At 39.3% G+C, this 13386-nt stretch overlaps 1 protein-coding gene across 1 annotated transcript in view; it reads left to right on the top strand.

Annotated features, from left to right (window-relative positions):
• BRF1 (BRF1 RNA polymerase III transcription initiation factor subunit) overlaps positions 1–13386 on the top strand; it is a 173102-nt gene that overhangs the window by 59086 nt on the left and 100630 nt on the right. Inside the window, exon 4 of the mRNA XM_059850485.1 lies at positions 9631–9662. Within this exon, the coding sequence (XP_059706468.1) occupies positions 9631–9662 (32 nt within the window). The remainder of the gene's footprint in view (positions 1–9630; positions 9663–13386) is intronic.

Here is a 13386-nt window from a genome sequence, read left to right as displayed (position 1 = left end):
TAGACTATTATAGTAGATAGATAATCAGGATATTTCAGAGCATTTTACCAAGGAAGGGGAAACTGTTATCTTCATTACAAAAACATTATAAAGGATGGAATGTTTTTTGTCAGGCAGTGGCAAAAATGGAAACAGAAATCCAGAGTCCTGAGGCACAGCCAAGAGTCCCTCTGGGTTGTGCCTTTCAGTTTCTTGGGAAAGATAGATTCCCAAAGGGAAGCATTTGTTTCCCATCCTTTTGTGTAGATAAAATACAAAGTGTATCAAATGCCTCTGACTGTATTTTCCCTGCTTAATAGATATCTCAAAGATTTATTCTTGTAATTTAACTCTCTGAAAAGTTAGCTGCCTTTAAAATCTCAGATATGCAAACTCCTCCCTCCACCTGCTGTATTATGCTGGTTCAAGGACCAAATTTAATCTTGTTCTAGAGAGAAGCTTTTGAGACATAAATTTGTTTTAACTTTAAAAGCCAGTATATTAGGTCCTTGAAGAGAATGTGTCATGTTGAGAATTGTATTCATTTCAAAGTATGATGCATCACTTTTCCCTAGCCCTGAAAGGTATTTTAAATTGGTATTTGGTATTTTGAAAGTTAGAAAAGCTGTTACAGTTCTTTTTGGGTTTTTTTTAGTTCTTACTGAGCTTTGCTCAGTTGGGCTGAACAGAAAGTATCAGTGAAAGTATCTTCTTACCCTGCCAGTGACAGCTAAAGGCAATCCCTCACTTATGCATTGCTGGGAAGTAGAAGTGAAGGTGTGTTTGTACATTGCATCTTGTCCATAGGTTGGTAACTTCAGACTGAGTGCTAACTCAGTGCTTCTGTCTGTTATCATATCCCAAGATACCTGGGTAGCTGTCCAAGGAGGTAATTTGAGTTTTCTCCTCTCCTATTGCCAAATAAACCTCCCTTGAACACTCCTCCAGTGGTACTCTAAAGGGCAAGATGCATTATTATATAATCTGGTAAAAAGCTCTATTATAACTCATTTGGGATATGCTGCTATTTATGAACCATAAGGCAGCTCTGAAATACAAGCCAAATTCAGCATACCTCTGAAATACAAACCAAATTCAGCATCCCTCAGTGCTGCTATGACTTACGTGGTTCTCTGCTACAGTGAGCACGCAGGAATCTTTTTTTAGGTTTAGTGTAGGCATTTCTTAAGGTGAAAGCATGGGCTGAGGAATTTTCAACCCACCAATGCAGTACATCAGTTGAACTTCATGTATTTTTATTCAATTTATTGATAATACCTAAAGGAGGCTGCTTTGAGGAGTTCAGCCACTGTAAGAGTGGGATGTTGTCCTGACTTCCAAGCACTGCTGGTGAGCTTGTCCTGAGAGCTCTTTCCAGCTCCACACTTAGTTCAAGTTTTGTAAGAAACACAGGTGATTGGGGAAGTTGCTGTGAGTTACTGTAATGCCTCTAATCAAACTTTAATTACTGCAAGAATAGTAATTAACAGTTTGGCTGCATCTGAGGAAGCATTGCTGCACCCATTGCCCCAAGAGAGAGCCAGCCATGCGTGGAGCCATGACACCTGACATTTTCCCAGTGGAGTGCTGTGGGTGTGAGGGAGGGTGAGAATGCAGAGAGCTCTTCCACCTGCCCAGGTGAGGTTTACTGATCAGCAGGAATGCACCATTAGGGGGAAAGATATTCCTGTAGTGCCCACTTCCAGACCACAAGGGCTCCCTTTGGTGCAGTTCAGGTAATGAAAGGTTTCTGCAGGTGTGTGCCTGTGGGCATCTGATAGAGAAGGGTTTGTCATTGTGTTATGTGATATATGCAGAGATGATTCTCTAAAGGCCTTTGAAAGTGGGAAATTTAACACATCCCACTGTTGTACTTCCCACCAAAGGCCATTAAAGAGCCATCAGCCTTGGAAGGGCAAGGATGCAATTAATTCCTTTTGAAGCTGTATTTTCTCTTAAAGGCTCTAAGTGTCAGAATTTTTTTTAATTTTTTTTTTTTCTAAGTGAGTGACAGTGTTTTATGCATATGATATTAGATCATGCCTATGCCTGGATAAATCAAGTCCACTGATCCTGGCAGAAAAGCAGCATCTGTGTTTGTGTGCATGTCCCAGTGCAGGGACAACAGCTGCCATGCTCCCATCCCAGCAAAAGTCTGCTGAGATAATTCACCCAGGAGCACTTAATACCAGTGCATTTGCCTCAGTAGGGGTATGAAAGCTAAGATGGAACACTTGGCTTCTGGCGTGGGAAATGGAAAACATTCTGTGTCCACTGAATTTGGTTTTACTCTGATTTAATTGAAGACTGTGATGCTGTTTTTTTAAGAAGTGTAGGTGAGTGCTTACTGGGGGTAAAACCAGAGTGGTACTGTGACAACTCTCACACAGGAATTGTACTTAAAATAGGGGAGGTTTTATCACTTTTATAACATTTTGGGTTGCTATAAAGGAGTTACTCTGCAGTAACTGCTTACTTGTTTTTTCTCCTTATTTGTTTTAAGGCTTCTCTTTCAGATAAGGTAGGTCTTTGTGTTTTGGAGCAAGCTGGGAAAAACTGCAAACTTTAAAGAGAAATTTGAGAAGGTGGGATGGGTGACGGAGAGATTGTCTCGGGCTCTGGTTTTGGAGAATGTGTTGAACCACTGTGAGCTGGCACAGCCTCAGAAAGAAGCTATCTTGCTGTGGCCTTGCTTTCTCAGTCCTCCCTCAGTCCATCCCCTGCCTTCTATCAGCGCAGGTGTTGATGCAGTTACATGTGAACTGGGGAGTTAATCCAGCCTAAAACAGGCAAAAAGACAAGACTGTTAATTTCAGACAGTTCCTTTGGCTGGTTTGCCAGGTTGCTGCACAAATAGCAGCCATGGGGAGGGGGTAATGAACTGCAATCAAGCTAGTTATGACAGATTTTTTTTTTCATATTTTTACATATTTCCAAACTCTTGCATTTGGAGTTTTCTGAAAAAGCAGAGTGTCAGGCTGATGACTCTGCTGGTTTTCCTCTGCCACCTCTGAGCAGGCAGTGATTTTCCTCTGCTGCTTCTCTCGGCCAGCTGCTTCACGTTTCCAAATGTGTGCACTGCTGCTGTGCTGAATACTTGAGAGGCATCTCAGAATAGTTCTTCTAAGCCTGCACCTCTGACTTCTTTGGAACTTTTCTTTCACTGTTGGTACAAGAGTCATAACCTTTATAGACTTTGTACACACAGAAAAGAGAGAGAACTGAACTCCTTTACATTTACTTAAATCTTTACAATCAATGTCCTCCTTCCCAGCTCCTTTGTAAAAGCCCACTTAATTATCAAATTGTCACTCTGTGCAGATTTTTGGATTGTGCACTTTCATACCTGCTTGTGTTTTCTGCAGTGATTTTAAAATTTATTCTGGTTTATTTTTCCCCTTGCAGCTTGAGCTTTGCTCCTTTCCTGCTGCCTCTCTCCCATTCTGATCTGCCAGCCCTGCTCTTTCAAGTTCTTCTTTAAACCTTTCTTCTCCTAGCAACCTCTCTTGTTTTCCCTTGCCAGTGCTTGTTCAATTTACTGTTCAGGGGATGGGGTCTCTCTTTCTTGTTTGGAGACTTTTTGTTGTTTGAATATAGCCAACTGTTATTTATACATGGCCACATCATTCAAGTTGAAGATTAACCTCATGTCTCTCAGAACTTTTAAATTAATATTTACATTTTCATTCTATGCCTAAATTTTCTTTGCCCTAAGCAAATATACTAACTAGATTATCTTTCAGGGGCTTAGTATGGATATTCTTTGCATATTTTATCCCTTTGATACCCTGTTTCATTGCATGTTTACTGTACAAGCATTCTGAGACAAGAAATTTTTTTTTTAATTGTTTTGTTGTGTTGCACTGTGCTGTAAATTTATATGTGACTATTAAAAATTTACATGTGACTGTGTAAATACTTGGCACTACCCCACAAAGCAGGTTTTTTACTTGAAGTCAGTAACACTGGGAGCACAGCTTAGCCCCTGTCCTTTGAAGACTGCGTTCTCCAAGGGCAGCATTTTCAGAAGTGCTGAATGCTCCCTGCACATTCACCCAGCCTGGGTGCTTTGGAAAATGTTCCTCTAAATGGCAATAACTCTTAAGACAATTATTGAGAAAAAAAAGCTGCAGCATTAATTTAGGAAAGAGTGAACTGTACGTGTGTTGGAGTCTGAAGGCTGATGTAGCTCCCAGGCCTTGGATCCCTCCTGTCTGCAGCTGCTGGAGAGGCAGGTGGGGAGAGCTGGTGTCAAAGGCTATTCAGGTTTTAGGTGAGCCAGAAAGGCCCCTTGTAACCCCTCCAGTTAATGCCACGGGGTCAGGCAGGCTGAATGCAGCCCCAGATGCCTTTGATGTGCCTGGTGCTGGCACAAGGCTGAATTACTGCTGCTGACTTTGCCTCGGCTCTGAAGGCAGGGAGGCTGCACGTGCTGAAAGAGAACTGCTGCAGAAACATCCTGATAGGTATGGGGAAGGAGTGGGGCACTGCTTTTTGTTTTCAAATTGGGGGTTTTAGAATACAGAATTTAGAGCAATACACTTTTATGAAGCACAGTCATACAGCTGTGTGCAAAGAAGAAAAAAGCCCCCAGACCAAAATGCAGTTCTTTTTTTATCGTGCATTAATCTACACATAAATAAAGATTGCTTTTTATAAAAACAGCATTTGTGCTTTGCAGTTTCATTTGTTAAGTGCTGTTTTTATTTGTGTACTCAAGTGCAGCCTGTGTGGTGTGGACTTCTTTACAGAGGCAAAATTGGAGACTGAAGAAATTTTGGAAGCTTGCTCTGTGGGAATTCAGCCTTGAGGCAAAACTTTCATTAGAGTGGTCAGAAATGAGTTTTCTACAAAAGAATTGAGTTTGGGTGTTATTTTCTAATTGTTTTAGTTTGGTGTCATTGGAAAGAGAAATGTTTACTTTAACCAATTAGCATTGTCAGTCATTCTCAATTAGTGACTAATTAAAATGGTGAAAGTTTGTAAAGCAGCAGAGGTATAATCCTGATAAGTCATAATCAGAAATCATATGGTGTATGAAATTATGGAAGGGGGAGCTTGTGAATTGGGTGTTGATCTGAAAGGTTGGAAACTGGGTTCTGGGCCAGACAAATGCTGTCACTAGATTTTCACCCTGATATCACCCCACTTTTGTGTTCAGCCTCCCTTTTGTCTTTTCTCCATATGTTTGTTAAAGAAAGTGTTTCTGGGAAGTTCCCATTTGTTATGTAGTTTATCCAGAACACCCTGACACTGAAATTGCAAATATTTCCTTTTGTTAAGAACTTGAGAAAATTTTGTTGTAATATTCTGATTTTTTTTTATTTATTTTGCTTTTCAGACATGTTTCCTCTTAGGCTGTGCTTTTTATTTGCAACCAGATGAATTGCTGCTGTTGAGTACAGAAAGTGAGATTATGTTTAAATATTTTATATGTTTAATGGATCTGGTTTTAGTTTTTGTGAGAAACAAAAAGTATTTTAGCTTAAGCTGAATAAAGTGACACTTCATTACAGTCAGCAGGACTTTTATGGATGTCAAATTTCTCCTGAGTGGCTTGCAGTCACAGTTCCTTGACACCAGTCCTCCTTCCATGGTATGGCTGCTTTTGTAGTAAGCTTCTAAAAATAAGTAAAAAATGGTCCAAGGGTAACTTACAAAAACTAACTCAATAACTAAAATAAATGCTAGACCCATTGTCTTCTTCCTGCTTCTTAATACTGGCCTGTGTCTCCCATATAGAACATGCTACCCAGGGGAAGAACTTTGAAACAGTAGCATCAAATAATCTGAAGATTTCCTGATTATTGTAGATTGTCAGATACTAAAGATTTTAATTTTTTAAAGATTTCTTTAGGAGGGGTAACAACTGTATTGTAAATTATAGTTGTTATTTTAACTGTGTCTTGCACAATTTATTCCTGCAAATGGCAGATTTAAGATTTGCCTCCTGCTAGATGTTATTATTGAAAATCAGGGGGATTTTGCTGCACAAGTACTTTAGGATTGCTGGAATATGTGAAATGTAGGTCTCTGAAGTACAAATGCATGCTTGTTTTGGTATTTTGGGTTTTAGGTTTCCGGTACTATTCATCTCTTCATGAACTTTTGTTTCCTCTGGTGCTGAGAATGAGATCATTATTGCTGTGAATCATGGAGTTCTCATATTATCCACATTATAAAGGCAGAAAAGGAACATTTTGGCTGCTCAGACTGACCTTTTGCATCATGTTGGCCAAAGGATTCCCTTCAATTTAATTTTTGAAATAATGCCTTTAGACTTCTCTTGATTTAGACATTTCTAATGATGGACAGGCAGTTGCATACCTGAGTGAAACTTGCTTATTAAAGACTTAATAGCAAAGGAAAACCAGTTTAAACTGTTAATATTTTTTCTTTTCCCTTTTTTTTTTAACTTGGGCACATTTATAACCTAAGTCCCCTTGTACCTGTTATTTGCATGGGTATGTCCACAGTACCAGTAGGTTTCCATCCCTTCAGGAGCTTTTCCATGTGGGTAGCAGTCTCCATATGTAAAACGATCATTGTTTTCTTCCAGCCTCAAAGAAAACATTTGTCTTAGGATTGTATAATTTTTGAATACATATTAAGTATTATCTGCTGTTTTCAGCTGCTGTTGTATGTTCTCCTGGACTGTTCCAGCTCTGAAAAGGAGTTTGAAAACAACAGCCTGTTTTTACAACCACTTCCTGCTGATAATCGTGCCCACAATGTTCATAGTAAAGGCCAACCCAGTGCTACTGCATGACTCAAGTTTCCCCTTTTGCTTTGCTGTAGTAGCTGCACATCTAATCAGGGAGACAGATTGCTGGAGGCTACCTTAAATGAAATCCAGAAGCACCACATTTTTATTGTGACCTTTGCTGACAATTTCAGTGGACATTTGAACTAACTTCTCTAAGGAGTGAGGGAACTGTATGTTAAAGCATCTACAGTGTAGCTCTAAATTGATTCAGAGTTGCCTGAATCCTACTTGTGAATTTCCCAATCCTTAGCTCTGATCTTGTGTCATTATAAATGCATTAAAAGTTGGGTTTGTTTTCGTTGCAGTAATAAAGTTTAAGCATTTGTAATGTGTTAGTAAGTTTAGATTTTCCACCAAAGTGTGTTCAACAGTTTGAAGAGGTTGAAGAATACTCTGGATATGCAGATTTCATGACTGTAACTGAAATGCCTGGGTTAGAAAAGCAGCTCTCTGGCTCACCTAAAATCTGAATTAGCACTTGGCACTGATGCTCCTTCCAGCTCCTCTTCTGTCTCCAGTGACAGCAGCCAGGCTCTAGGACCACTCAGTTGTTCACTTCAATAACCTATAAGATGCCTCAGTAACCTATGAGATGCATTTCTTTTGGTGTTTCAGGGGTTTTTTTCCTCCTAAATTGTGGTGAGATCTATCAGATATGAGTGATAATTTTGCTTTGTCTCATTGGGGCCAGTATCTCAGGGTGGGCATAGAATAATCAGGCACTTTGAGTCAATAATGAGCTGGGAACATTTTCAGACTTAGAATATTTCTTGAGCACAAAATTGGCATAGTGATTTCTTCCTAGATCTGTTTGATGAGCTGACAATTATTATGGTTCCTTGGCAATTGCATTGCTAACGTCTTTCCATTTTCTCTTTTTTCACTTTTACAAAAAATTTGCACTGAATTCAGTATTGCTCTGTGTAGATTTCTAAGCTGTGTATTTTACAGATGGTTTTTGTTAGCAGTTTCCTTACTGTGTTAAAATTTCAGATTACTGTAATGTCTTGCATAATACTACCTATAATAGATTTCTGATTTTTTTTTTCAGAGCCATACTGAATTTTCAGCTAATTAACTACCCAGCATTGCTGTGGTTTTTAATATAGAAATTAATTTCCACCAAATAATATTAACATAATGTATTAAATTTTGTAACAAATTTGGAGTACATTAATGCAATTTTGAATGCAAACTAAGGGTAGAAATGCTCAAGGATAAAAGTCCTTAGCAGGGAAAATGTTTATGTATAAACTGATTATGTTATCTGAATTACTCTCCTTCCACAGCTGATAATGTTTAGGAGAAATGTGCACTGTATTAGTCTGGCTTACTTGAAGAACATTCACTAATACTTATGTTACCACAGCATGCACCAAAATTCACTGGTGTCCCTGCATTTTATTTAATGCTGGATTTCTCAGCACATTGCTGCCTACAAAAACTCACACACAGCCCTGTAGGTTTTCTTTGGGTGCCTCACTCTCTCCCCTTGTCTCACACTTTACCTTGACACTCCTTTCAATAATAAAACCATTTTTACAACATGTGAGCCACACCTGAGTAGCTGATAGGATATCCAGCATGTGCTCATTTACAGCAGGAAGAGGGTTACCTTTGCACCTTGGGCCTCATGGTCCTTTCTTTTATTTTTTCCTCCTCTCTTTTGGATACTCTTTAGACAATGCAGCCATAAGTGTGCTTGCTTTCAGTTAAATCTAATGGAAACTTGTAGTGGTTTGGCTTGTTTTTAACTATTATGTTTTCTAAGTGTGCCCATAATGAGTAGATGGTGACCTAATATTTTGCAGCAGCACAGGATATCATGAAGGGAGGGAAAACTGAAAGGTAACACTGGATTTGCTTGGCTGGAGAAGGGAGCAGCCAAAGCAGCTTTCCCTTCCCAGCTCTTTGACCTCATAGAAGAGAGCAAAAGAAACTTATTTCAGTTTTCTTAGTTTGCTCTTCCATCTGTGTTTCTGGGCTCCTAAGCTGGCATAGGAGACTGATGATAGTTTATATTCTAAAGTCTAATAAGGGTGTTCTGTCTTGATGCTATTACTGTTTTTAGTTATCATGGAATAATAGAATGGCCTGAGTTGGAGTTAAAGGTCATCCAGTTCCACCCCCTGCCTCATGCAGAGACACCTTCCACCAGTCCAGGTTGCTCCAAGCCCCATCCAACCTGGCCTTGAACACATCTAGGGATGGAGCATCCACAGCTTCTCTGGCTGACCTGTACCAGGACCTCAGCACCCTCACACTAACAAATTCCTTCCCAATATCCAATCTAACCCTACTCTCAGTTTGAAGCCATTCCCCCTTGTCACTACAAGCTCTTCTCCATCTTTCTTCAGGCTCCCTTCAGGTACCAGAAGGCAGCAATTAGATCATCCCAAAGCCTTCTCTTTTCCAGGTTGAATAATCCCAATTATCTCAGCCTTTCCTCATAGCAGAGCTCCTCCATCCCTCTGATCAATTTGGTGGCCTCCCCTGAACTCTGTCCAGCAGTTCAGTGTCCTTCCAGTGCTGGGATCCCAGCACTGGGGTGGGGTCTGAGCAGAGCAGAGGACCTTGGTTTTTCTTAGGTTGCAGGATATGGTGAGTGTTGTAGGTCACACAAGTTGTTGGCTTGCTCTTTGAGACCTTCACTGGGTCAGCTTGAGCAGTAAATCCAGCAAGTGCTGGCAGGGTGTTTTAGGCAGCTGAACAATTAACTGGATGTTGGCTGTTAGCATAAGTGGTGGATTGACCTAACCCATATTTGGTTTCTTTAACAGTTAACCTGGGTTTATTTCTTCCCTTTCTTTGGCTTGCTAATGAAATGAAATTAAGAAATACTGTCACATTCAAGAAGCATGTGTGTTCCTTGACTTCTTTCACAGACATGTTACTTGACCTCAGCGACCTTCTTCAGGTATTGTACCCTCTTTTAATTTGACTTTTTTTTAAAAATTGTTAAAGTTTAAGATGTTTCAGTTTTTCTTTAAAAATTCTGAGTGGTAAATCACTGGGTTTGGAAATCTGAGTAATTTTTCAGTAAAATTAAATGTCAGAAAATTTTTTTGCTTAATGCTGCAGACAACGTAGAAGGAGTTGGTATGATCCTTTCATCAGGATTCAGAGTCACTGCAGTGGCACAGGGTCAGATGCTGCATATTTTTAAAACAACAGTTGTTGATGACAGAAATAACCTTTTTGGTAGGTAATGCTGTGTAAATGTATTTGTGCACTTCAGAACTGTGTTTTATAAGATGTATTTTGATAGAAATACGAACTTGCTCTGTCTGTGGAAATAGAAATAGAAAGCTCTACAGACATATGTTGTCTTACCCTCATTCTCTCTGTTACAACTGTTTTACATACAATGCGAGTAGGTTACTTGCATCTATTTTTGTCCTCCCAGCTGTCTTGGTAAATGGCATCCCTCTGAAGACTATTTATTGCTTGAAGCAATCTGCTGGAATTGCAATAATCAAATGCATCTTTAATTTTGAAATTTAGTAACTTTCTTCTCTTTTCTAAACTCTGATTGAATTATTTTGATTGCTCACGACCAAACAGTACATGTGTAGAATGAAAGGTTTGTTTTCCTTCTAAACACAGGTAATTTTTCATGGTGATGGTTTTGAAATAGAATGATCACAGTAATAGGAAGAACAGTCACAATGTGAACTAGAAGAAGTATTGTATCTGTAAGAAGAAAAAGAAAAGATGTATTGTCAGCAGAAACAGACAAGAAAGATTGATTTGTCTTTTTTCCTCTGTGCATTCCAGGCAGAAAAGATTCTGAGATGGGGCTTATGGGGGACCAAAAGGTTAAAGAGGGGTAACTGAGGAGATGAGAGACACAGAAATATATTAGTAGTAGGGAAATAATCAACCCCTGAAAGAGAAAAATCCAAGATTTCAGTATCTTGATTTGCATTTAACTGTCTTCTGATGAGCTCTACTTTATGACTTCTTTAAGGTGAATCTGAGCAAACAGGAATGTTGAATGTTATTGTTAACTCTACCTATCCAGAAAGTCCTGTTTAAGAATACATAAATGAGTTTTTCAGGTTCTAGCTTGATGTTTTTTTCTTGCTCCCCAAGTCTGTTTTAAAAAAAAAAAAATCAAACAAACAAACCCCCACAAACAAAACCACAAACCACACAGAAAACCACATCTACAAACTGAGCCAAAAAAAAAAAAAAAAAGCAACCCCAAAAAAAAACCACCCAAGCCACCTTGGTAGCAAAACATTTGTGGCCCAGGCAGTAAATTTCAGTACATTCAGTACATTCTGCTTTACATAAGTCTTTCCCCACAAAACCTAAAAAAGAATTAGCTTGTTAAAAATAGTTCATTAGATGATACTATTTTACTTTGAAGTGCCTCTTTTTTCCAAGGACTACTCTCCCATCCTGAAGTTGGAATATAAATGTTCTTAAGGAAGAAGAGTTGAGAGCAGTAGTAGTAGTGTTGGTAGCAGAATTATCTTTCCAAACTATTTAATTTGTTCATATTCATCTGTACAAAATTTGTCATAATGCTCCAGATAACTTGGCTTTTCTTGGTGAGATGAGAAAGTGTTGATTTTATATCACAAAAAAATCACATCTGAAGTCTAAAAAATGAGCTCTTTCTGACCTGCACCAACTCTGGCTTAGAAACTAATAGTGAATGTTGAGATTTTTCTTCAGAATGTTCCTGATACAGCTCAGTTGCAGTGGGAGGTGAGGGTCCTGCAGGGCTCTTTGTCATCTGGCTGCAGGAATTTTGTAGGGAGGTCACCACATGAAACATCCTTACAGCTTGTCTCCATGGAGGCCACTGACTGAATTACTGAGCACCCTGAAATAAGTTTCAGTGCATTTGAGGGCAAAAAAACCCATAGAATCATTAAGGGTGGAAAAGACCTCCAAGATCACCAAGTCCAGCCACCATGTCCATCATTTATACAAGTCCTGAATCTGCAACTCAGTATTTGTGTAATGACATATTCTTTCTCTCTTGCTGCTCTTAAGAAAAAAAGTGGTAGAGGAAATCCTAAGAATGCCCTCCTAGGCTGTGGTTTGTACTTGTACAGCCCCTCTTCCTGTCTTTCTTGAATTGCTTTGGGACTTAAAAATATTAAAAAACCAAAAAAAAGTCCCCTACAGTGTAATTTTAGGATAGTATTGTGCTGCTAAAACTTAGCAATAGAGGAGACTAATTTTTACTGTTAATTCAATCTGTTTAAAAAGTCATATCAGTTTTCCTCTTAAGCTGATGACTGAGATGTGGGAGTTTGTCTTGTTCCACTGAGGAACTGCTGCATTTTCATAATAATTTTTGGAGCTTCAAAATTGCTGCCATCTTGGGAAAACACAAAAAGTCTTTTTTTTTTTTCTGCCTTTTTTTTTAATTGGAAAGGCAATTTCCTTGGTGTTTTATTTTCATGTAAAATACATCTTACATCTTGAAAATCTCCTGTTGAAAGTGTTGTTGGATCCAGAATGCCTCTGATACATTTGGACTTCAAAGCATGATCTGAAATGATCTGAAAATGTCCAGAGCACTGCTACAAATCCGGCGCCTTCCTTGTGCAGAGCAGTCATGCTGCTTGTTGATTGAGTTGGAAGGACAGGGAAAGTACTTGCTTATATTTTCAGATCCTGCATTTTACTTGCAAATATAGTCCTTAGAGAGGTCTGCAATCAGGCCTTTTGTTTGCTTTTTTGTTAGTCCAATCGAAGCAGCAGGCCTGGCTTGTTTAGGAGAGCTGCAAAGCCTGTCTAGCCTTGGCCAGGTTCTGAACAGTTTAGGTTTTCTCCCATCTTTCCAAGCATCCCATTCCTTGCACCTGGAGAAATATTTGGCTGAAGTTTCATCTCAGTGTGGTGAAAGGCTGCCTTTCACATCCTCAGAAATGGCTGGGGTTTTTTAGTCTCTTGTCATCTCCAGTGTCACGGTCTTTGCAATGGGGTCGTGAAAGACTTTGGGGAAGAGTTTGGCATTGCTCTGATCCCCAGTTTCAACCTAGTAGAATATAATTTTTAGCATGCCTTGTGGTGTGTCCTGCTGTTAAACAAGGCTGGCGTTCACTGAAGAGATCTTAGACATCTGAAGAGCCAGGCTCTTTATAAGTGTGCAGCAGGAAAATTACCAGCAATAGATGTAATTAATTAAAATGGGATATGTCTACTTTATATCAAGAAAAGGTTATTCACTGTGAGGACAGCCAAGTGTCGAAACAGGTCATTAGAGCAACTTTGAAGTTTTTATCCATCAAGGCTCTCAACATCCAGAGCAACCTGGTCTGTTCTTGTGGCTGAGCCTGCTTGGAGCAGGAGGTTGGGCTGGAGACCTGATGAGATCCATTGCCACCTGAACTACACTGTGGTTCTAGGTAAGGGAAGAGGATGCCCAAGAAGTGAAAATCAGTTACTAATACTTGCTTGATCTCTCTTCCACTTCAGAACACAACTCTCACCCCTATTTCTTCATCTGCAGTTTGTCTAGTCAAGTAACAGTACGTGCTTGTCTAGAAGGATTTTTATTGCGACTTACTTTTGAACACTTGTTTTTCATTTAATTAATCTAAAGGCAGCATTGGGCTCTCTGACTCCTCTATGATTATTGCAATTGATTGCTCTTTGACTTTCTTGCATAGATG

The sequence above is a fragment of the Haemorhous mexicanus genome, chromosome 6, assembly GCF_027477595.1.
Source record: "Haemorhous mexicanus isolate bHaeMex1 chromosome 6, bHaeMex1.pri, whole genome shotgun sequence".
Lineage (NCBI taxonomy): Eukaryota > Metazoa > Chordata > Aves > Passeriformes > Fringillidae > Haemorhous > Haemorhous mexicanus.
This window is presented reverse-complemented; position numbering and strand designations above follow the sequence as displayed.